At 39.3% G+C, this 26,547-nt stretch overlaps 1 protein-coding gene across 1 annotated transcript in view; it reads right to left on the reverse strand.

Annotated features, from left to right (window-relative positions):
• Positions 1–26,547, reverse strand: part of ARHGAP15 (Rho GTPase activating protein 15) — a 687,458-nt gene that overhangs the window by 39,820 nt on the left and 621,091 nt on the right. Inside the window, exon 13 of the mRNA XM_081584873.1 lies at positions 19,486–19,591. Within this exon, the coding sequence (XP_081440999.1) occupies positions 19,486–19,591 (106 nt within the window). The remainder of the gene's footprint in view (positions 1–19,485; positions 19,592–26,547) is intronic.

A 26,547-nucleotide genomic window follows, 5' to 3' on the forward strand; every position in this document is an offset into this window, starting at 1 on the left:
TTAAATTCCTTAAACACCCAGTCTTCCCACAGCAAAACTGCATTGATTTATATGGGTAGGTTTGTTGAAATAATTGTCCCATCTTTTATACATGTGAAAAGAAGAGGTGACAGGATGTAAATGGAAAACTTTTACAAGCCATATTGCTGTTTGTATAGATATTCAGGTTATCTGCTTTTATACTTGTCATTGTTTGTGTTCTTTATAGGGGGAAAAATCATTGGGTTCCATTTCCCTATCAAGGCTTCGGGATTTACATGCAGAACCCCCTGAAGCATTAATGAGTTACCTGCATAAATCCCCTAGCAATCGATGGGCACATAGGCCTTGTTTTGTTATATTAATTATTCCTCACAGAACCTTGACACTGACATTAAACGGCGCCTTAAAAAATCTTGATGAAGGTCTTAAGGTATCTTTTACTGTTCAAATATTAGCATTGCAAAACCTATGTCTAAGGCATTATTCATTTTGTGGTAGCACAGGGAAGGAGGGACTGAAATAAGGAGATGGACCAAGGGGTCCAGGAGGTGAACTTTCTGGTCTTAACTCTTTATTGCTTGGAGGCCAGTTTTCTTAGGACTGAGTTATAATCTTCAAATTGTGATGATGGTTAAAATAAATATTACAATCATAACGAATAAAAGAACTGAGTACGTTGTTTTCTCCAGATTGGTATTGAATATGGTGTCTTCTCCACAGGCCAAGTTTTCTCTTGGCAAATTGTTGGTGTTCTCAGGTGAATTCCAAAATGTCAGTTAAAAAGACACAAAAAAGAGGGCTTTAGAGAGGAGATGGAAATTATTGGCTAGGTATGTTGCAAGATGGCTTGGTAAATATGTACTTAACAGACTGGAAACATGGTTTTATGTGCCATTTTCCTTTACTCCCCTTATACTTCCCTTACTTAGAAGGCCTGGGCAGTATAAGGTTCTGATTAAGCAAATGCTCTGGTGAAAAATACATTATCATGTGTGGATTAGCAGTAATCAAATAACACAAATAATATTAAAATTACAATGGATATGACATTATTGTCCTTTGATAATTCACAAGGAACTTTTGAATCATGATGCTTTTATTAGGAACTTCAGTTGTCTCTGTGCTAGAGTGTGGTTACTAGATAACTGGGTGATTATTGGGGGTATTTCTGATGAAATGTCAACTAATTGAAATTTGTTTGGATCCTTTTTGAGCAGAAGTTATTTATTAATTTATACCAGTTGATGATACTCTTCAGATTTTTACCATGCTGATGATTCTTTATTATTGTATCTGTTTATTTTGTGTTGTTTCTCTTTTCTGGTCGGTGATGCTTACTGTGTTGGTCCCCAATGGAATGTTTAATTCCATCCTGTCTCTTCAGGCTCTGAACTCTTTTCAGTGAATGCATCCACTCTAACTGTTCAGAATATTTACTCTAAAAAAAAATCTGATTCCCAAATCTACACTTCCTTTTTTAGTATCACACCTTTACTTAACCCCTTGCTAAAATGATCTGCTAAATACTCCTGCTGCTCCATCCTGGTTACATGGGTGGTACTGGTTACATGGGACACTAAAGGAAGAAATTATTTCTTAATCATTCTTAATTTTCAGTTAATGTGAAGAATTAAAGTTAACTATCTGTATGGAAGGATTAATTATGATTTTTTAACAGGCTGAGTAGAGCTGTGTACAGTTGCAGTAGGAGCTTTGGGGAGCTTCATTTGTTTGGTGCTTTACAGTTTATAACTGGACTTGTACTCACATGTGACTCTGGATTAAGTCTTTTGAGGTATCAGTATTGTAATCGCCTCTAACAGAGAAGAGGAAACTGAGGAAGCTGCCAAGGCGACAGGTTTAAGGAGTCAGGGACTCAGGATGCAAACTCAGGTTTTGTAGTTCTGAATCCTAGTGCTGTCTCTATTTTCATTTGGGTTCAGTGCAAGATCGAGTGTCTAGTCTGGACTCTCCGCTTGAATTTCCAATCATGTCAAACTCTAGTAGCAGTATATAATCTTGACTTTCACTTTCTTCATCTCCTTAGATGTGGCATGTGCAAACACACACACACACACACACACACACACACACAAACACACTACAAGGTAGATAAAGTTAACCGTTATTCCCATGTTAAAGATGATAAAGCAGCAGCTTAACAGGCCTTAAGTTATTTGGTATACTTATATCCAAGAAGGGGGCTGGAATCCAGTTCTTTAGATTCTTTTAACCTATCAGTGGCAAATTCATGAAAAGAACTTTCCACCCACAAATAACTCTTTCTAATTAGATTGGTATCTGGATAAGTTAAATAGTTTTCTAGTTGGTTATCCTGTTCTCCTAGAATGTACTCTCAACACGGTGATTCTTTTAAAACTGAAATCAATTCTTGTCATTCCTGCTCCAAACTCTACAACTGGCTCCCCCTTTCTTTGAACTCAGTAAAGACCAAGTGCTCACAGTGGCCTCAGAGGGCTATATGTGACATGGCGTTGTCAGCTAGGTGACTCTTCTCCTCCTCTTCTCCCCACCCTCCATCTACTCAGGTCACACTGGCCTCCTTGCTTTGCTGTAGCTCAAAGACACTAAGACTCTAGATGTTCTCTACGCCTGGAATGTGTTGATTCCAGCAAATCCATCTCACAAATTCCCTCCCCTCCCTCGAGTCTTTTCTCAGATCTCCCCTCTGTAGTCAGTTCTTTCCCACTGACTGCAAACCACTGGACTCAATTACTCCTGCAGCAACCTGACCCTCCTTACTCTGCTCCATTTTTTCTAGTTCCTAAGCAGCTATCATCTTCTACTATACTGTAGCATTTCCTTGTTTATTATGTGTATTTGTTTGATTTATGCATTTATATTATATGTATTAAGTTTATTGGGGCTTCCCTGATGGCTCAGTGGTAAAGAATCCTCCTGCAATGTAGGAGCCACAGGAGAAATGGGTTTGATCCCCGGGTTGGGAAGATCCCCTGAAGTAGGGCATGGTAACCCACTCCAGTATTCTTGCCAGGAGAATCCCATGGACGGAGGAGCCCAGGAGGCAACAGCCCATGGGATTGCAAAGAGTTGGACACAACTGAAGCGACTTAGCACAGCACAGCACACCTGAATTTCTAAAACAGTGCCTGTCATATAGTTGGTGCTCAAAGTTCATGATAACCCAGTTTCTATCAGTGATATTATCACTCTCTTTGTCTACAAATTGGACATTCTGGCATTGTCTCAGCCTCTTTCCAGTCATTTATCCATCATATCAAACCTATCAGCAAATACTCCTGACTCACTTTAAAGTTTCCCTGGCAATTCCCTTCTTCCTGCTGAGCTCCTCAACCAACACAAAACTAACTGCTCTCCAGCCTCATTGCAAGTCTTCTCCTTCAGCCTCTCCATCTCCAAAACCATTTTAAATTTGACCTTTCAATAAATTGAGATATTGAAAGTGAAAACAAAAGAAAAACTTCTATTATTCTACTGCTCAATAACCTGCTTTGGGTCCCTATGGTCTGAGACTTCAGATTCCAACTTTCTTGCCAGGCCTTACTCATGGTTCCCCACCTTTCACTGCAGACTTAACTATTTTACTCTACTTCTTCCTTCATGTACTGTTTAACAATTAATTATTCTCTGCTCTTTTTCCTAAGTGCTCTGTCCACTTTCAGATTAGTAGCTCTGAAATCGCAGAACTTTATATTCCTTTTATCTTCCCAACCCTCCCTAGTGTGGTGTGGAACACAGAGTAGGCACCCCAGAGCTACTGTTGAGTCATTGATTGATGCTTACATTCTTCTGCATATATATATATATATATATATATGTAATCCTAAATTTATATATCTTTGGCAAGTAGCATACTGACAAGCTATATATAAGGATAAATGTATATTTGAACATTAGCCTTATCTAGTTTAAAATGTGTTCACAGCAATGCGTTAATGTAGGAACCCATACTAATTTCACCAGGGGCTAACTGGGTCTTGCTTTTAAGCATGTGTTTGAATGTTTGTGAGTGCGTTTCCATACATCTAAAGTGAATTCTATCATTAAGCAGTCACAAAATATGTAGATATTAGTCTAAAAAGCACCTAGGAAATAACTAGATAAAGAATATAATTATTAATCCACCCAACAATTGCGTCTTTAATAGTACTTGCAGCCTTTAGCATGAAAGGCTTCACAGCATATAGCAATAAACTGAGTTTGTATAATATAAGCTTAAAATGGCCCATTCTTTGATGTTCGTCACCAACAATGATTATATTTTACAGGCTTTGGGGGAAGATTATTACTCCCTTCACTGTCCATTGATCAAGTTTTGAGGGTCTGCATTCAGCCATCTTGTGTTCTCTTGACTCACCTTAAAAGACAGTTTTAGTTCTTGGGAGGTCATCCCAGACCACTGCTGGCTGGTGTGTCTCAGCTACAGTATCAGTCAGTGAGTGGAAAATGCTATACTGTTTAAAGTAGCCATCTCATTCATGGAACATGTTCAAGGAACAAATTCTGTGCCTTTCGCATCCTCTAATAGTAAAAGTCATTTTAGGAGTGGATTGGAGTCTTTATTATTTTGAACTCTCTATGTTTCTGCTTCCTTTGGTTCCTAGGACCAATGAAAGTGAGCCTGATTATTGTGGGTGTTAAATCTCATTTGAAAGTCCTCTTTCTCTTTGTCCAGTCTCTGCCCTTTTTTCTGCAAGACCTGACTTCTAAAAGTTTGGTTCCCACACAGCAGCACCTGGAAGCTTGTCCTCAATGTAAAAGTTCAGGCTTCGTTCCACACCTCTTTAATCAGAATCTACATTTTTGACAAGATCTCTACGTGATTTGATCAATAAACACCTTCAAGTTTGAGAAATTCTGAACTAGAACTTTGTGACATGGTAGGCAGCCTTTGTGTTGGCCGTGAGATGAGCAGGTGGTGGATCCCTCACAGTTCCCCTTGTCCACCACTTGACACCCAGGATGTCCTCCATTAATTTAATCTCCCTCCGTTCTACCTCTTCAAAGCTTGTTTCCTAAGAAGGCTGAAGTAGTCACACAGCACAGGGCCCAGTCCATGGATCACAGAGTCAGAAATGACTGAGCATCCGCACGCACATGCGTGCGCATGCATACACACACCCAGCCCAGGCACACCAACAGAGAGCAGTCTTTCTTCCAGTCAGTTAGTTGACACCATTATGCCCTTGTGATGGAGCCTAGGTTGTGAGAGGTGAGGCCTTTCGGATGGGCCGCGGGATGCCGGCCTTTACCACTTGTGGTCATTGATGTTCCCGCGGTGCTTTTTGTGAGAAGGGGTTGTTAACCTCAGTATCCTGGCTGACTTCCAATCTCTGTAATTGCACGCAGCCTACCTAAGTCTGCTCTGTAGTTTCAATTAGGTAAAGTATTGTTCACTTCTTGCACTAAACTGCTGTGTTTTGTGGCTACAGCTAATTAGCTGGTATTTTTCAGGTGGCTGCGTTCCTGATGAACAAAATGTTTCTCTCTGGCTATCTCTCTCCCCACCCCCACTGTCTCCGTGGCCACAGTCCAACCTCATGTCTGTTTTCTTCCATATCAACATTTCTTGGATAAATGTGCTTTGGGATCAGAAATGACTAGAATATGACAGTGAATCTTTGCTTTCTTTATGTACTCACCTGCTTCTTAGCCTACCTAGCCTACTATAGTGTGTTGGAGGGGAAACTCAAGCACAGAATAGCAAGAATGTGATGAAGGGAAGGGAAGTCGCTCAGTCGTGTCCGACTCTTTGCGACCCCATGGACTGTAGCCTACCAGGCTCCTCCGTCCATGGGATTCTCCAGGCAAGAATACTGGAGTGGTTTGCCATTTCCTTCTCCAGGGGATCTTCCCGACCCAGGGATGGAACCCAGGTCTCCCGCATTGGAGGCAGACGCTTTAATCTCTGAGCCACCAGGGAAAGGGGTGAATAAAACAGGCCTGCCTCCGCGCAGAAGAAGGGTAAATGCCTGTGACTGCCAAAGAAGTATGAATTACTTTAAGAGCTTGGTTCCCTAGGAATTGGTTATTTTCAATGTAATATGAAAATATTTTATATTTCAGTGTGACATGAAAATATTTTTAGTGGTTATTTTCAGAGTGAGGGCAAAGAGAATGCGGCATGCATTTTATTTCTCCTTTCCCATTAGTTAAAAAAATATAGCTGGATGTGTAAACCACCCATAAAATACCTCACTATCTCTGGGGGGGATGTCTGACCCTAAACAGGAAATGTGGCATTGGGAGAGTGAATGGAATCCCTTTCTGACGACTCAAAGGTCAGTGCCAAAGGAGCACTTGCAGCTCTGGAATGGCAGCTGGAAATGAAAGAGAAGTGGGAAAAGGTGGGTGAGCCTGGAACCAAGAGGGCAGAGTTGTGCTCTAATCAGAGAAGAGATGCTTTTGAGGATGGGATTTTTCTGGAATGTAAAATGATTGCTCAATAAGTGTTCAAAAGGAAAATAATAAGATTTAAGTGAAGTATCACACTTTGCATGTCTTTTCCCTATTTGAGAACATTCATTCAGTTTTGATGTCTAAGAGACATGAATTGATTAGATAAAAATTCCTTTAGAGCAGGGGTAATTTCTTTTATCTTTTCATACCCCAAACACTATGGGCTAAATGAATTTATAAACGAACAAATGAATGAATGAGCAAGTGAACTCACTGATAAAGGGAAAAGATTTATTAAGAGGTGCATCTTGACTGACAGTTAATGGAGGGTAGGAAAAAAGTGTTTTTATTGCCCGACCACCAGCAACTGTGTCTTGCCTACTCTTTGCTGTGGCCCTGCCCCCAAATGTTCTACTTCTCTGTTTTTCTTAAAAGATATTTTTGATTTGGACCATTGTTAAAGTCTTCATTGAATTTGTTATAATATTGCTTCAATTTTATATTTTGGTTTTTTGGTCACGAGGCATTTTAATTCCCTTACCAGTGATGGAACCCTCTGCCCCTGCATTGGAAGGTAAAGTCTAAACCACTGGACCACCAGGGAAGTGTCTCTACTTCTCTCTTTGAAAGTGGGAAAGCAAAGAAGAGCAGGGACTTCCTAATCACATGGATGGATTAACTAAATGCCTACAACAGATAGGCCGGTTTGCATATCTCTGTGAGGAAAGGAGGGGCAGGGCAAGAGTCAGAAAGTTGGGAGTTAAAGTCAAGACTAAGGGAAGTGAACATTCCCAGATAAGGGCAGAGAGACTGATAACATAACTGAATCAAATTCCCAGATCCCAGGAACTGATTGTTTTCCTGGTAAAATTATGCTCATTTCCAGCTCAGCATCTATCACATGATAGGCACTTGATCTGTATTTGTATCAAGAACAAATGGGGAGATGGATGATGTATCTGTAAAACTTTGAAAGTGAAGACAGTTCTCAGAGAGAAGTGTAGGAAAAAGAATTTGAGGAGGAGGAGGAGAATATTGGGAGAAAAGGCAGAACAAAAGAAAGGGGAAAATGTCAGTGAAAAGAGCCTGGTTTAAAAGAATGTATGACAGGAGAAGAAATTACTAGAAGTGAGAAAAAGTTTATAGAAGGCAGTATTTCATATGAAGCTTCTAAGTTCTGAAGGTATTTCCAACTTCTTTTGTACACATGAAAACAAATTAACCTGAGGAAAAACTATAGACCACAAAATATTATTGAGACAGAGATTAAAAAAGCCTTAAAAATCCTAATATTAAGTTTGAGCTGTACTGTTTTATAGATGATTTCAAAGAGCTTCCCAACGTCCTGATCCGAACAGCTCTTAAATTCATTTCTTTGTCCTCCAGAGGCTCTCATTTCAGGTGAGCCTGGGTTTTAGTTGCATACCCCTTGAAAGTCAAGCGTGGGTTTAATCTGCCACTGGTCACAGACTAATTATTACTTAGGTCTGCGATTTCCTTCTGTCTGTTATTAAAGCCCAGTCTTTTCTCAACCCAGACAACACAGTCTTGAAATCTGAAATCTTGTATACAAGCTGCACTTTTTCCTGCATGAGGCAAAACCCCCAGCAACATGGAAATATGCAGCTACCCTGTGTTAACTATTCCTGGATGTCACCCTGCAGCTCTAATTTCTGCTTTCTCCTCTGCATTCTGGGTGCCGCTGCCGGACTTGTCAGCACCTTGTCACAGCTTCCCGGTGCGTGGGCTACCATTGGACTCCGTGTTCTTAACAATTATCCATAAAAAAACCCCACAGAATCCTTCACCAGTGAAAAAATGTATTTACATTAACAGGTAAAAGAAAAAAAAAAAAGAAAAAATTTTAGTGTCCTGAAGCAGCAGCTATTTGTAAATGCCGCCATGTTGTCTCCTCTTCTGCAGTCCTGAGATGCTCTTTTGTTCATGGTGTGACAAGGATGTGGGAGAGCCGATATGATTTAACTAAATAATACACAAATGCCAGGAATACTTTCATATCTTGTGTACAGACCAGAATAAATTACTCCGATGGAATGTTTTGTTTTTCTTTTCAGGGAACAACCTCCCCCCACCCCTACATCCCCCCCCCCCGCCCCCAGTTTACAAGGAACTACGCTGACAAGAAGTGGCTAAGAAATATTATTCCAAGTAACCTATTTTAGTGTAGGACTAAATGGCTGAAGATTTCACTAGGGTTCAAAAGACAGAAGCCTGGAGAGGAAGTTGACAGGCCGACAGCAGTGAGAAATTAGTCTTGTCCTGGAATTCTTATGGGCAGTGTGGAGAAAAATAAGTCCAGTAAGAAATGAAAATGAGGGAGCTAGTTCTCAGAACTAAAGGTGAACCAAAAGGAATTGGCAGCTGCCTGGACATGCCAGCCAGAGAGGCCATGGTATCTGATACACGTGACAGACCAAAAGACAACTGCAAAGCTCCCCAAACGACTCGCCTGAAGGGCTTGCCAGGAAGCCAGATGCTGCTTCTGGAAGAGTAGCTTCTGTGGTTGGGCATCTGGGTTCAGTGCTTTCCATTTAAGGAGGAGAAAGAAGGTGGTAAAAGACAGCTCCATCACCACCTTTTTAAAAAATATGTTCTTTCTACTTCTTTCTGCTTGTTTTTAAAAAGGACCCCTGGAGATAAAACTTCCCAGTGTTTCTTAGGTAGAAAGCAATGTGTTAGAGGGAGAGAGAGAGACTGAAGGACAGACACCAAGGAAACCTCTATTTAAATATGTCACTCCACTAAATAATTTGGTAATTTTATTTAAAAGGTTGGGGTTATAGCTGATGTACAAAAACAGGTTATGTGAGTGATGGGCCTGTGCCTTTATCACAGTTGGCTGGTCTTTCTCCCTCTTTCTTCCCTGGAAACAATCGCGTATTGGTGTTGGCAAGGAAGCAGAGTGTGGTCTAGTGGACTGGAAATCAGGTGACTTGAGGTCTGGTTGATTTTTTTCCCCCTTCTACTTTGAAGTTATGTGTCTCTGCTCCATAAACCAGGGGAACTGAATTTCTTTATACACTTATAAGCAGAGGTCAAGCTTTAGTAACCACAATTTTTTCTCCTCACCTGATGCTAAATAATTCAAGGTAATAGGAAGTCAATATTGGATCTGGTACGAAAGATGGACAGGAAGGTTGGATGATATGACAGGAGACAAGAGAGATAGAGATTCTTTAATTGAGTAGTGAGAGTACTGACAAGGAGAAAAAAAATCTAAGTTTTGAAATTCCAAGATCTGTTACAAATCTGAGATAACCAAGCAATTAGAAGAACTGGCAATCCCACTCTGGGCTGTAGTGATTGATCTAAAAGGCTCCAACACTGGTGGGTGGTCATAGAGTCCCTGACCAAGACTTACTCAGCAAAGTCAGCTTTGTTGAGCACCCATTGATCATTATACTCTGGACCTCCTAACATGATTGCCTCTTTTCTAATTAGAGCTGTTCTTCTTTTCATCATGATGAAAAGATAAACATAAGGTGAGGAGACAGAAACTTGAGAAAAACAATTCACTTAACAATATCCTCGAAATGGAATATTCCCCAGTCCTAGTCTATATCAGGTTTCTAAGATTCCAGGCTTAAGAAGTTGATCTTAATTGGAACCATTAATGACTTTTCAATGATCATCTTTTCTTCAATGAGGTCATGTGATTGTTCAACAAAAATCACTGAGTATCCACAATGTATGGGACACTGTAGTAGGCTCTTGGGATGTGGCAAGAATCAAAATGATACAAATTCCTGCCCTCCTGAATCACATACGCTAATGGTAGAAGGAACCAGGTCATAATTTCCATTTTTACCAATGTTTCCAAGAACTCACTATACTATAGAACAGTTTTTTTTTTTTCTTCTGGATTATTATATATTCATTCCTGTGATTTTTCAAGAGCTAAAGGATAAATGTTAGAATAGGAGATCATCATTACTAGAATTTCTGCCCAATATCCCATTACCATGAGAAATTTCTAGGTCCCTTTTGTGGAAGCAATAGTTTTAACCACAAAATAAAATACCTCTGCTCTCGTCAAGTTTTCTTTCTATAACCAGGCATACTATTCTCAGATTCCTTTCCCAGTATCTCTTCCTCTGGCCACTTCTTCAATAGGGACACCCCCAGGAGTCTTTCCTCAGCTCTCTTCTAGGTTCACACCTTCCCTTGGGTTTATTCATGACCTCACCCAATGCTATCTTTAAACCGGACTACCAGATTCATACCTAGATCCCACTCAGCTTTCCTGCATTCCAACATAGATTTCTTATTCTTTAATAGAATATAAACAATGACCAATCACATCATGTCCAAAAGATTTCAACTTCTTTCATGTCTCCAATTTTCTCCTTTTGCTCTGTTTGAGTTAAGGGTTTCACCATTTAGCTAGTTCCTGGGTGCCATCCTGGAATCCTCTTTCCTCTTAACCTCTTGCATGTACTCACTGAGCATGTTCTATTGAATCTACCTCCTCCATGCCTCTTGTAGCCATTCCTTTCCCTCATCCCCTCATCACTCGCTTAGTATGGCATCTCAGACTTAGACACCATATCAGCCTCTTAACTAGTCCTACTACATCTAGTGCTGCCCTCATACTAGTTATTCTTCACATTTAAGAAGATTGTGATCTTTATAAATACAAGTCCAATCACATCTCTGCCTGCTTCAGTTCATTCAGTGATTTACCTAATGCCTATGAATGAATTTCGAACTCCTTAGCAAAGCATATGAGGTTCATCACAATTTAGCTCTAATTTACTACATTCTGGGCTTCTGTCCTATCCCCTCTTTTATGTTTCCTAATTTATCATTCCAGAGGAGTCACCATGTCTTTATCATACTGTAATTCTCCTTCTTCCTGCCACTTTGTACACAGTCTTCCTTATGCCTATAGTGGCCTTTGTCTGCCAAAATGACATCCTTAAAGATAGCCCATGTCTTCTCTTCTGGGAGGCATTCTTTGGTTTCTCTTGGCTAAACTTCATCTCCTGCTTGGTGCTCTCATAGTGTCTTGTGATATCACACTGCATTTATTATAACTATCAACCCTGGGAAACTATAGGATAAGTGAGGGTAGGAGTCTTCCTTGTGTCCCTGGTATTCAGTTGAAAGGTAGGTAAACTTTTTCTGTAAAGGGTTGGATAGTAACTATTTTTGGCCTTGTGCAACTTGTTACAATGATTTAACTCTTGCCACTGTAGCATGAAAGCAGTCACTGACAATACATAAACACATAAGTATGTTGTGTTTCCCAATAAAACTTTGTTGATAAAAATAGGCAGCAGGCTGGGTGTGGTCCATGGCCATAGCTTGCCAGTCTCTGATCTAGTTCAGTGCCTGGAATACAGTAGGCACAAATTTAAGAATTCCTGAAGGAATGAGCAGATAGGACTCCACAGTTAACATTTTCAAAGGGTGAATTATCTTGACCTATTTCACAGATAAGCAAAAGGGAGGGCTAGAGGCATTAAAGGCTTTCCTAATATTGTACTCCCCTGATGGTTCAGGGGTGAAGAATTTGCCTGCAATGCAGAAGACACAAGAGACTTGGGTTCGATCCCTGGATCAGGAGGATCCCTTAGAGTAGGAAATGGCAACCACTCCAGTACTCTTGTCTGAAAAATCCCATGGAAAGAGGGAACAGCAGGCTACAAAGAGTCAGACATGACTGAGTGGCTTACAGTTTCTAAGGGCTGAGGTTGGGATTTGAGCCTATGTTTTTTGATTCTAAATCCCTGGTTCTTTCCTTTAGGTAAAAGGCCAAGATTCATAGTGGAGAAGGCTAGGGCAGCTTAAAAAAACTTACCTTTTAGGAGGGAAATACCCCATGAGATGGGCCATCACTAATAGTCGAGAAGACAGTGATAAATGGGCAGTAGCCATGTTAAGTTTTGCTTTGTTTTCTATTACTCAGTGGTTAATGTTAACATTCGAATGTTAAATCAAAAGATCTAAAGTCATTTCACTCCCGTCTTAAAAACCTTATCTCCCAAATCCTTCCTCCAGAACAAGGATCCACCAGTGGAAGGATCATTGAACCTTAGTCCCCCGCTCACAAACCTTATAAATCCCGTGCCAAGATGTCTCCTAAGTAGATGACATTTTAACGATTACTACAGGGAGTTTGGAACTATTGCTTCATCCTCAGGATCAGAGTAATTAATTTTCTTAACTACCAGGCCAAATTCTGCCATAGGAGTCCAGTTGAGAAATTTCAGACCCATAGGAAGTACATTAGCTCTTCAAAGTGATTAGGGTGCCATTTCAAACACACAAGCAAAGGAGCTATTAGGCTTCTGGCTTATTTCAAACAATTTGCAGCCCTTGTTTCTCAGGGGGAAAAAAAGAAAGAGAAAAAAGGAAAATAACAATTTGCTCAGGTTCTTTATTTTCCAGTAAAAATACCCACGGCCTGCAAGTCTTTGGATATCAGGTATTGTGGTTGGGTGAGAGACCAAAGTGTACAGAAAAAGGGTGGGGTGCCAGAAGGCAGCACAGGAAAACACAGCTTGCTCCAAGGCACACCAGAGCAGAGATTTCAGAGGCCTGATGGGAGGCAGAGCTTCGCCAGCCATCACCCTTAACCAGGGAGAAGGGCGAGGTCTCACAGGCTTTCCAGTCCATCTCAGGCCATGCCTCATCCCCCCTCCCTCCCCAAATCTCCGAAACACCCACAGTACCACTTTACAGGCTGGGTAGATGAATTATTTCCTCAGCATCATTTCCTCATACAATCCCTATATTTCTAGGTCATCATCATTGGAGTTCTTCTGACATGCCTTTGTAGAGTATTTTATTTAACATCCATGAAGACCACAGAGAAGCTTTAAATATCGGTTTACTCTCACAAAATAGCCACAGCTCAACAGTTTCACCTTTCAATGAAGTATTCAACTGGCATGCTTCCATGAGATCTGTCTATTCAGCCATATCATTTTTTCACCTTGGAATTCAAAGAACAGCTGGATGCTTTTCTTAGCCTACTTTACAAAGTGCAAGACTCCTACAACAATGTTTATTTGCACCTAAAATCTGCAGCAAATGTATTCTTCCAAAGCTGTTTTTGAAAATCAGTGAATGACATTATTTTAAGCACCTCTAAATGCTACACATTTCTGAGATACTTGGACTTTCTCTGGACGATGTATACCTCGTTGGGGATTGAATGTTCTTTTACATCCTCCCCCCACCCATCCTCAAACATTTGAGATTGTTTTGGCCCCCAAAATGCATGCCACAAAGTAAATCTGGCTAACGAGTTCAATTTAACAGTGAAAAATACTGTTGTATTTATCTTCTAAGTTTTCTGTAATTCTCGTGTATTACTTTTATCCTGGAAATAAAAATATGAGAAAAGATTTCAGCAATAGCTAGGACAGTTTATTTATAGTAACAGCAGCAGGAATTCTAGAACTTGAAAAGGTCAGCATCAATGGCAGGTGGATATATCACTGGTAAAATTCTAGGAGTGTTTACACTGGGGATTTGAGGCCAAGGGTAAGGCCTTACTGGCTTCAGATTATCTCACTTACCAGGCTTCCACATGGCCACTGTGCTGTCCTGCCTGGTAGGAAATCCTCACTGTGAGAACCATTCTGATAAGTTAGACAACAAGGCAAGAGGACTGTCTGTCCCTAGGAAACTGCTATAATGGAAGGCTCGGAACAGGAAGTGAAGGAGGACCTGTGTCTGTCACCAGTGTCCCAGTGCCTGCCTAGAAGTCAAGTGGACCAGACTTTCTTATCAGCAAGATACCACTTTGAAGGTGAAAACTGTTGGATTTGAGAACATGGGATAAGATTCAGATCAGGTTGATGGAGAGTTGGTGACAGCACAGCATTGTGCAGGGGAATTCACACAGGGACTGGGTACCACATGGAAGTGTCAGGAGGTTTGTCGGATATGCAAAAAAGGCAGCCTCACTGGGACAAGGGGAGACTGGCTGAGTCAGGCCAGTATAGGAACTCAGGTTCTGGCAAAAGATTTTGTGGTGAGGTAAAGAATTTTTCTGGAAGTCAGGAAATTTGGCAACCCAGCCTCAGCAGTTCTTCCTGTATTTATTTCATTAGGAATTATTTTATGTTTCTCACATAATAAAAATAATAAATGTTGATGTATAATGCTTATCCAGAACCTACTATGTGCTAGGTACTGTGCAAGAGTCTTTCAAAGGATTCTTCTTTTATTCCTCACCTCAGAAGTAGGTGTTACTATGAATCCTGTATTGCAGATGAGAAAAAAGAAGCTTAGAGTTAAGTCAGTTCACAGTTACACGTCCAGTAAGTGGCAGTGCCAAGGCTCACATTCACTTCTGCCTAACTTCAAAGCCTAGTCTCTTTACCGGCCCTCTTAAACCTCATGTCTCTTTCTATCCCACTGCTAGGAGAGAAGAAGAAACACATGGAGAAAAAATTCTTTCATGATTCAACAACTCTAAGAAAGAAATATTAACATCTCAGCAAGCAGCTTTACAGTCTTTTCTAAATGCACAACTTTCCCACATATTTACACTTATACTCTCTTTGAGTATATAAAATATCGTGTCCCTGACTTTAACTTAATGCAAGGATCTCCCTAATTAAAAAAATAATTAGCTATGAACTACATTTTATTAAGCTGATATGACATACCATGTTCTATATAACTATCCCCTGTCACTGAATGCTTAGGTTGTTTCCAAGTTTCTACTCATGTAAATAGTAAAATTTCATTTGCATAAACTACCTGCCTCCCCCACCATTACTTAGGATGGGTAATGGCATTAAGATGATTGGCTCAAAAGGCAAGAAGATCTGAAAGGCTTTCATTCTTGACCTGTATTACATTTATGGCTTCCCACCATGCTGGCTGGAACATTCCCCCCAGCAGATCTAGAGGGCTTGTTTCAACTCACACCAACAAATCAGAGTTCACTCTATTTCCTTATTTTTCTGTAACCTCATCTTGCTTTTTCCCTGTCTGTATTTCAAAATAGAGAAAAAAGTGCACCCTTCTAAACAGTGTCTTCTTTTGCTTTTTTACTGCTATTGAAGGAACTATTTTTACAATTACTTAGCATTGAAACCCCAGATTTATCCCCATGGCTGACTAAATAAGGGGGTTCAAGAAATGAGAGAAACAAAAAACTGGGTGGAATTTTCCTTTGAGAAGTTGCAGAGTTTGGACCATTGCTTTCCATCTGAGATTCATCACTCCAATCTAACTACCTCTCCAAGTGGCTTCTTGGGTCCTTTTCTTCTTCTGTCTCATTCACCCTACACTCTATTGTTAGAGGACTCTTTCATAAACATGAAGCACATAATGCAAATATCCAACAGATAAAGTCTCAGTGGTCCTCTATTTCTTATATAACTTCTCTGCCTAGCTCTCAACCTCAAGCTACTACCCAACAACAAGCAACGCTTATCTTTCTAGGTCTGCCTTCCCATTAACTTCATCTCCACTTTGCCTGCCTGCCTTTTCAAAGAAGCAGGCCGAAGGAACATGCATTGGCCACATATTTTTCAGAGATGGAACATGCCATTTATATGATTCAGAGGGTATTACAGGACCTTCCAGTGCTTATCACTGTAATGTCAATTGGTGAAAGTGCCTATTAATAAAGATTTCTGGCTGATGACATTTTGAGATGATAGCGTATTCTGAATTTCTGGTCTCAATCTATCACAGCAGAAGCACATACTTCACCATGAGTATGATCGAGAATGAGGACTCTGGACTATGAGACTATTCAGCCTGTGCAGTTATTATGTAATCTTATGCTTAACATGGGCTTCCCAGGTGATGCAGTGGTAAAGAATCCACTTGCCAATTCAGGGAATGCAGGAGATACAAGAGATGCATGTTTCATCACTGGGTCAGGAAGATGCCCTGGAGAAGGAAATGGCAACCCACTTCAGTATTCTTGCCTGGAAAGTTCCATGGACAAGGAGCCTGGTAGGCTACAATTCATGGGGTCACAAAGAGTGGGACACGACTGAGCAACTGAGCATGCATGCACATGCTTAATATAATCATAACCCTTTAAAAATTCTGGCTTTTGTGAACAGCACCTGCATCCAGCTTCTACTTCAACTGTGGTGCATTAAACTTTCTCAGTTGGGAGTTGCTCTGCTTTCAAGGGAATGTTTAACTCGGAGCTTTGCAAAAATGGACTTCTATTCTGTTGGCTATAGAGTACGACGTAGGTCAAGTGGAATTTTTGGCACTTCATTGCATTCCCTGACCTTTGCTAAACAAACTTCAAAATATATATATATTTGCAACAATTTGGAATAAACACTACATACAAGTGTTGATGGTAGATTTTCTGAAGAACTACCAAATACATCAAGACTAAGGAAAACATTCTAATGATTCTTTCAAACATGAATACATTTAAATTCTCGTTAAACAATCTTCTTATTTAGTCTTCTCAAGCTTTGATGACATGCCACGATTGGCTGTTTATCAAAAACTTAGCAAGAAATGCTTAACAAGATATAATCATGTGCACACACTTGTGCATAATTAAACCCTGTTTATAAATCATTGCAGGGTGGAATATGGTCACACAACTCAAGAAAGGTGGGTGGCAAGCAAACAACACTTTTCTCTCCATCTAAAATGGAAAACTGTATCATGTGGGTGCTGTGAAGGTGATATAATAACCCGATTTTAAATCTCTATTAAAAACATCTATTTCCATCTCTACTGAATTGAATGAAAGTTCTAACAAAATTAGGGAATTAATTTAGATATGAGACACGATCAGGCACTAATTGCTAATACTGCAATTGTGTGGCATGATTCTCATCCTTTCGAAGTTTTTAATTGCATAGACTCTCTTCAGTGTGTGTGTGTGTGTGTGTGTGTGTGTGTGTGTGTTTTCAAAGTAGGATTTAGCTGATTCTCAGTTTCTTCATTTTATAGTTGTTCTTTCAGTTGGAAAAACAAAGGAATACTTGAGACTGAGTAATGGATATTTCTCAAGATCTCTGAGACTAGGTATTACATAGCATTAAAGAGTATACTTTTCCATTTGCTTTATGACTTTGTCCAGTTAGAGTTACTGAGATAAGCACTCCAGTATTTACATGCAACTTGAAACTCCTTTCATGGTGTGTCTGGAACTTAAGGGAAAGAATTAGCATTTGAGGAATGCTTACCTTGTGCCAGACTTTTTATATGCATTATCTCATTTAATTCTCATAACCACAAGATATGGTTGATATTATTTAATCTGATTTTATGTGTTTGAGATCATAAAGGGAGTATCAAGTATAGAACAAGAATTTGACTGTAGATCTTGCTTTCTTCAAAGCCCAATATCTTTTCACCAAGAAACCACACTGGGTTTCCCACCAAAGCCAGTATGTGGATGTGACAAGCTGGGGCATTCTAACTATAAGGGATCTTCTGAACTTTGATACAGCTTCCACTGGTGGAAGTGAAATAAGTAAGAAGGAAATATGATGAATTAAATTGAAATTTATTCCCTAATATAGTGACCAGTGAAGAAAATTATAGATTATCCATCCCATGGAATACTATGACATTGTTAGAAAGAATCAGATACCTGCTTAATGAAATGTGAAACTGTCCATGAGCTGCAAAATAGTTGCAGAACAATATATGCAGAATGTATACTCTAATGCAATAAACAAGCACACACAGGTATATTCGCACGTCTTTAGGATTAGAAACAGGTCTGGAAGGGTAGATACAAAATGTGTTAGTTATTTCTGCTAAGCAGGCTAAGAGTGACTGGTAGGCAAATTTGATTTATAAGCATGAGAGTTGCCTAAATTTTTCATGTATGCAATTCTGTGCATTATATTAACAATTAAAAATTATGTAGTGGGTTAATTGAATAATCTATAGGAATGACTCAACCCAAGGAATGGGTGATTAAAGGGATTTAATCTCACAAAAGCAAAACTGCCCAATCTATCAAGCTTTCAACATTACTATATGTATGTGATGAAAGCGAAAACCTCATCACTTATATTGCACTCTGCATTATCTGAAGAAGGTGTTAACACGAGGCAAATGAGGAATGGTCATTTCAAACTTAAAGTGTCCAAAACACACCTCTCCAGTCAGTTCTTCCTTTTCAACCTCTTCCTTCTCCCAGTTTTACTCATCTAGGTAACACTATCATTTCTCCATTTGCTCCAAACCAAACCCTAAACGGAACATTTAATTTCTCCTTTCCTTTCTCCACTGCATCCTAACTATCAGCAAATCTGACTTGACCCATCATCAAAATACTTCTTTAAGGCTTCCAGTGAAACTACCATTACTTTTTGCCTGAATTACCATGGTCTTCTCCGTATAGGTCTCCCTGCTTTCACTTTTGGAAATCATTCTCCATCTGTCAGCCAGGGTGATCTTTTATAGAATCCCTCAATTTAACACACTTTATGGTTCATCACTGCATTTATAATGGAACTCAACTTTCTCACTGTGACCCACAAGAACCTACGTGGTTTTACACTGGTCCAACATCTATGACCTCAGCTCCACCCCCATGTCCCTCATCCATGAGGCTCTAGCCAGTCAGGTCTGCTTTATGCTTGTCAAACACATCGAGCTCTGTGTGGCCTCTAGGTCTTTTCACTGTCTCTTTTCTCTTAGCAGTTTACATAGATGTCACCTTGTCTGTTGGCATCAATGTCTTATAGATAAAGCAGTTGGATATCAGAGAGTTTAAGTCACTTATATGTGGTCATCGCTCTTGGTACATGATGGCTCTAGGTTTTGAACTCACATCTAAATCATTTCAGGCTCCTGCCATCATACTAAAATAACAAAGTAAACCCAGCCCATTCCAGGGCTCTGGCTACAGTTCTGGCAATCAGTCAGCAAACATGTACTTGTTGAAAAGTCAGGAAAAAGAGATTATTTTGAAAGTTCCTTTTGTAGGTCCCCTTTCCTACCTCTAGTACATTTCCCAGCTTCTGGAGGAAGACTTAGATCAGCTAGAGGGGGAAATCTGAGATCAATGCATTCAGAAACTCTTGTACTAGAGACTTGAAATTAAATATTGGTCATTTAGGAAATGAGAATATGACAACACAACCAGAAACTTTTACAACTTACTTAGTTAGGTGTCCAAAGAGGACCTTCATGGTGTCACGATTTGGTGGAGGGAGTTTTTGTACAAGAGACTTTATAGCTTCGATTCTTGTGCTGTTGTCTTGCTTTTCTGAAAAACGAAATTGAAAAAAAAACAGTTAGAAAAGAATACTATTCCTCAGGTGCATGAGGGAATTTTCTAAGAATAATTTTGGACTAAGTCTTAGCAAATGTAAAATGTAAAGCTCTGATTAGCAGCCAAAGGGAATAAATATACTGAAAATCAGCATCATGAAGTTTCTTTATTTTGACTGTGAATAAGATCAAGGGAAAATGAAAGCAGCAACAGTGTGGCTCTGACATGATCTTCTTATTAAGATCAAGTATTGAATCAGTTTTCATAAGTGCTTTACTATTTTGTAAGTTGTGGCAGAGTGAATAATAGCCTCCCAAATATGTCCATGGTCTAATCTCTGGAACCTGTGAATACGTTACCTTCCACATATTAGGGATTTAATCCCTAATTAAATTAAGGATTCTGAGATGGGGAGATTATTCTGGATTATCTGGATGGCCCAATGCAATCACAGTGGTAGCCAGGAAGGAAGCAGGAGGATCAGAGTCAGAGAGAGAAGGGGATATGTCAATGAAAGCAAAGGGAGCTATGGCTGTGTGATACTCCATGGGTCCAGGAGTAAAGATAGCCTCTAAACCCCAGAAAAGCTGAGGAAAGAGCCTCCAGAAGGAACACAGGCCTGCCAGCACCTTGATTTTCGCCTTATAAAACAGAGTTCAGACTTCTGGTCTTCAGGAACGTAACATAATAAATTCTTATGGTTTGGAGCCACTGAATGTGATAATTTGTCGTAGCAGCATTAGAAAACACACACATAAGGACATACATTCTGATTCAATTACCAATATTCTATTTTTTTGCTTAATTTTGTGCAGGATTGAAGATTTTTTTTTATTAGTTCTATGCTATCTTTTCTCCCTAATACGTTTCATTTTTGCTATAAAATAAAACAAAAAAAATGCAAATAAATTTGAAAGCATAACGCTTAGTCACATACAGTTAAAAAAATAGAAAGTTGTTCCAAACTACATATCACGTAGGTTGTTTTCTTTCATTTTGTTTCTTTTTGCCTTTCTGGGCATGGATGGCACAATAAGAATTGAGTTACTTAGTAAACTAGAGAATTGATCTTACCATAGTTTTAACAAGGGCCCAGAATTATAATAATTTCTTGAATTTAAGCTCTTTATATAATGGACTCAGATACCTTTCTTTTCTGTACTTTACTTCTAACTTCTAGCACAGAGCTCCTGATGATTCTAAAGAGGCCACTGCTAGAAAAGATAGTAGATAAGAGAATAATATGTGAGGCACACACCACCCAATATCCATTCTCTTCCTCCTCAGCTAGACCATACCATGTTGAGGGGATGGTCATATGCAGCTAAAAGAGATCATTTCCTCACTTCCTTGGCAGCTGGAGTGACCAGCTGACACAGTCTGGCCAATGAGTCTGTAGTCAGAGTGTTATGTGGGACTTCTGGGGAAGCTGTGTACAGGGGGATAACTTATCTTTGTAGCCTTTTGGCCTTTCTGTTTAGAAAGTAGATGGCTTATAGTTGTACTATGAGATGATCTTGAGAACTGAGGCCATGGAGAGTGGAACACACAGTATAAAGAGCTTCTTTCAATCTGTGGAGCTATCAGGCCAGTCCTGAAGAAAGAATGTAGAAACTGGCAGTTTTGTTTTTTTTTCTTAATACACTATTGCAAAGGAAACTTTTTTCTAAGGAATTACAGGAAAATATCCTGCAGAAGATAGTATTTGGCTAAAATAGGGTGGAGGTAGTCTTACTAGTAGAACTCTGCTTAGAAGTGGTTCTTCTTCCTCCTAAAACCACAAAGGCCTATAAATAATGCCTCCCACAGTTAGAGCTTTCAAAATTGCAGTTATTCTTAGAAGAGTTCCAACATACTATGGATTGGACAACTGCAAACGAAAGAGACAAAGGGGAGAGAAAAAGATAAAAGGTAGTTGCAAAATCATAGCAACAGCAGATCTAATCTTCCTGCCGAAAGGCTAGAAAGCCCCGTTGTAGCTTAATGATGGTAGGACAATGTGATGCTTCAGAGGACCAGTTGGAGCCTATGGGATACGAGAAACTCAGAAGTAAAACAAGTCAATAAAGATGAGAGCAAAATTGGTACAGTATGTTCAGCATAGAGCACTTAGGGACACTTGGAGACTTTGTATCTAGCCATCTGAAGCTAATGCCACACACACCAATGATCCTATACATAAACACACATTGCTTCCCTGGTGGCTCAGTGATAAAGAACCCCTCTGCCAATGCAAGAGATATGGATTCAGTCCCTGGGTAGGGAAATCCCCTGGAGAAAGAAATGGCAACCCACTCCAGTATTCTTGTCTGGGAAATCCCATGGACAGAGGAGCCTGGCAGGCTACAGTCCATGGGGTCACAAAAGAATCAGACACGACTTAGCGATTAAACAACACAACATACATACATTTATATATTTATGAGATGAGTACATTCTGCATAAAATGGCATGATGCTAGTAGTTTAATTTACCCAAGGATCTTCTGATTCAAGTAATAAAGATGAAATTGGGAAAGGTGAGGGAGGGAGAGGAGGCAAAAGGAAGAGAGGTGACCTTTCTAATTTTATTGAAGACTCTGGCCATGGTAATGATTAGTTTAATGTCAGAGTCTCAAAAAAAAAGGATCCATTAACATTGAGATCTATAGAAGTAGCAGCCATGATCTAAGATTGACAGACCGTAAGTGGAGAGTGGTCTAAATGGCCATATGCAGCAAACCTCAGTTTTAGGGAATATATGACCCAGGCAGAGCAGGTTTAAGAAAAGTTGGGGTTGCTTAATTGGAAATAATTGCAAGGTCACTGCCATGATATCTGGGCAGGAATTAAAGCTTTACTAAAACTATTACAATATTGTAAAGTAATTAGCCCCCAACTAAAATAAATAAATTTATAAAAAAAAATAAAAAAAAAAATAAAAAGACCACCAGATAAAAGTATTATGAACCTCCCTAGGCAGAGTCCCTCTTCTATGTTCCACTGCGTTTAGGACATTCTATTTATTGATATATAACATTTCATATGGTATGCTTATGGTGTGAAGGCCTATAGATTTGTCCCATTAAACTGAGAATTTTCCCATAAACTGAGGCAACTCTTATACTGGCATATAGTGGGTTAAATGGGGTTTCTAGATGGCACTAGAAAATGCACTTTCTAGGTGGTAAAGAACCTGCCTGCCAATGCAGGAGACATAATAGATGTGGATTTGATCCCTGGGTGGGGAAGATCCTCTAGAGGAGGGCAGTATTCTTGCCTGGAGAGTCCCATGGACAGAGGACACTGGTGGGCTACAGTCCGTGGGGTAGCAGAGTTGGACACGACTGAAACAACTTAGCAGCAGAAGCAGTGGGTTAATTGAATTAAAAAAAAAAAAAAAAAAGAATTAGTAAACAAAGGGAAGACCTGAACACAGATTGGGACAGATAGACCTTGGTTTGAATTCCACAATAGCATTTTAGTAGTCTTGGACAAATGGTGTGTATGGTTTGTGTGGTCTTGGATAAGTTTTTTATTTTCTTTGAAAAATGTCAAAGAGGCCAAATTTATGGATTAAACAAGACAGTATGTAATGTACCTAACAGTGACTAGCAAAATGTAGGTACTGTATAAATATTCATCACTCCCTCCCCCCCCCCCACTTTTTTTGAGGTCTATGCTAGATATGGTTCACCTTTTATTTTCAGTCACGGGCATACTACTTGGTTATAGTGAGCATTCAAAATGTAGTTCCTAATACTTGAACTGAGTTGGTGCCAACTGGTGACAAGACACTTGCTATGGTTGCCTGACATTTCACAGCACACTAAATAATTTGAAAGGCTGGTGATCTGGCTGATGAAAAGCTTAGTTCCATGTAACAGTTTTTATAAAAGTACATGGTAGTTCCATATATGCTGTTAAGAAACATCCTACATGAAGAATACTTAATAGAAATATTTTTCTCTTTCTCTGCTTTCACTTATAATTGAGGAACTGGAATGAACGGTGGTACATACGTATCTGTGGTTAAGTTACGCTTAAGTTGTGGAGGTACTGGACAACAGATTAGAGAGGGCTGAAATATTATCAAGGAGGAGCCATTTATTGTTCTTACAACATAATCAGAAAGAAGGTTTGAAAAGGTTACAGGAAAGCAGTAGCTTCCCCTTCAAATCAATACTGTACCCACTCTTCCATAGCTTGTAAAATCAGGAAATAACACAAACACTTCTAAGTGGAGGAACTTCTAAAAATACAATTGGATACATTAAAATCGAAATGACACCTTTTCAGATCTGGTTTATTGATGTGTCATATTAGGAGCTGGAATCAGCATACATAATACAGGAGTGGTTAATGAGCTAAGATTCAGACACAGCTTACTAAAGATGTGTCAACTGTCTTCAATTGATTCAGTGAGCATCTGAAAGACAGCATTTTCTATTAATATTTCTCCTTCAGCATATGGTTTCTCATTATTGTGAAGTATTGAGAGTTTTGAGAAGACTTTCAGATATCTCTGACTCTTTCACATTATGACCAAAAGGAAGAAAATGAACCTTTTCTACACAGAGAATTAGAGAACCTCTTAGGTAAATGGTATGCAAAGAGACTTATACAAACTCTTGCCAGTAGTAAAACACTCCACGATTTGGGCCTTTTCCATTCACATTTGCTCTTACCTTCATACCCTTCTGATTTACTTTTGTATTTACTTTGAGTGAAAGTTGCTCAGTCGTTTCCGACTCTTTGTGATCCCATGGACTATACAGTTCATGGATTATCCAGGCCACAATACTAGAGTGGGTAGCTGTACCCTTCTCCGGGGGAACTTTCCAATCCAGGGATCAAGCCCAGGTCTCCCACATTGCAGGCGGATTCTTTATCAGCTGAGCCACCAGGGAAGCCCATCTACTTTAATACTTGCATTGTAGTTCCCACTCAGATTCCAGTAGCCTCTCCAGTCTGAGCTGTGAACCCATATTGCATACAAAACTTTTCTGGAGGATTTCATTTTTGTCACCCAATTGCAAAAATGCCTATGGAAAATATACATGGGATACATATACATACTAAAATAGTAAACTGTTTTTTTCACTAAGGCCTATTCCTCACCCACCTGGCCCCATATTCTCAAACTATACCAAACTCCATTGTAAATGAGCTTCTTCAAAAACAACTCCAGGCTACTTAAAGAAGTAACAGCTCCTACATGATGTGATGGCCTTTAATGTTATGATAAGGATGTGGCTTTATAGTTTTCCCTTGATTCATGGTTTTGAGGGCATATTTTAAAAAATATGGTTTATGATGGTTACATTTGCATTTATCTGCATGAAATGTTGCTACTAAAACAAGGACATTTACAGCCAAATGCCTTTTTGCAGAGATAAGATAAAGTTATACAATGATTGAAAGTTCTGTGCAGTGCAAAACCCCAGGCCCGATGACCCCTAGACACTTTTCCGGCTTTATCATCTATGCATTTATTATTCTTAACTTATTTATAGTCACAAGTTAAATCATACATCAAAATTAACTCTGCTTTGACATCGTAGGTTCACCCAGGGGAATAAAAGACCAGATTCTCCCAGTAAACAACATAGTAGTAGTACTATTCATTCTATGTATCTGTAATTCTAAAAGGATAACTGTACCCCTTTGTTTTGAGGTCAATATACATCTCAGCTGTTCTGCTTCTGAAAGTTATGCTGGAATGTATAGAGCATCCTGTATGAAAAAAATGGCTGTTGCTTATATGTCAAGGCTGTATTTGGAAGAGAGCAGTCTAATTTCTATTCACTTTTTATTCTTTGTATCATCACCATTTCAGAATTTAGTTACAGACTGTCCTAGCTTGTAGGAGGGATGCTTATCTTCAGAGAACGTTTTATTTATTTATTTATTTTTTAGTGTACCCTACAACTGGATGCAAATCTTTGAGGACATGCTTTTTAATTATAAAATTTGAGTTGGGTGTTAAAGGATCATCCAAGTCATGACAACAATCATTTGATAAATTTCTTCAAATAACTCACATTTACTTCAGGGAGAAATACTAGGGGGCAAGGGAGAAAATCCAAGACTTACAAATGGATAAAAATAGACAGATGCTTTAAACTCCTGCTATAAATTAAGAGAAGTGGTATGTCATGAAGGAGTCTGAAAAAATTAGGCTAGAAATCGTGCTCTATAGTACAGTTGGGGGAAGTTGCTTGAATCTTAATGCTTCCAGTTCCTACTTAAACACAGACACATATACACACACAATCCATATACATATATCATACAATTGTATGTAGAATTTTGTTTCAATGTACATAAATGAACATATTGTAAGTACTACTGAATGTAAGTACCCTTCCCATTAAAATCTTTCTTTTGAATTATCCTCTTTATCTGCCCTGATTGCTCATAGTTTAAGGTTATTTTCCAAATCATATGAAGCCATGAATTTTACTCTTTAGTGCTGTTTCCTAAACAGGAACAGCCCATAGTATGTATTGGCTTTGTGAATACTAAGAAAGCAGTCCATTATCAAAGAGAGCTTGGTTCTAATTCACAAGTCGATGTGCGTGCGTACGTGCTAAGTCACGTCAGTCATGTCTGACTCTTTGTGACCCCGTGGATTATAACCCACCAGGCTCCTCTGTCCATGGGATTCTCCAGGCAAGAATATTGGAGTGGGTTGCTTTGGTGCAGTCAATCTTAGGATGATAACATTTGCTAAAATTCACCAAACTGAAACTGTCTCTGAAAACAAATTTCCTCAGTTTTTCAGCAATGCCCTTCTTTGTCTGAATCAAAGAGTAAGGTAATGGCGGCAATCTTCACAGGAAAAGCATGATCGTATTATCCTCCCTAAAATTTCTTGTTTTCAAAGTAATTTTGGAAGTGTCATGGTAGCCAAGTACCTTTCTGTAACTTACAAATGATACTAATTCATCCTCAGGCGATAGTGTGTGC

This window comes from Giraffa tippelskirchi, chromosome 3, assembly GCF_054371585.1.
Source record: "Giraffa tippelskirchi isolate mGirTip1 chromosome 3, T2T-mGirTip1v1.2.pri, whole genome shotgun sequence".
In the NCBI taxonomy this organism is placed as follows: domain Eukaryota; kingdom Metazoa; phylum Chordata; class Mammalia; order Artiodactyla; family Giraffidae; genus Giraffa; species Giraffa tippelskirchi.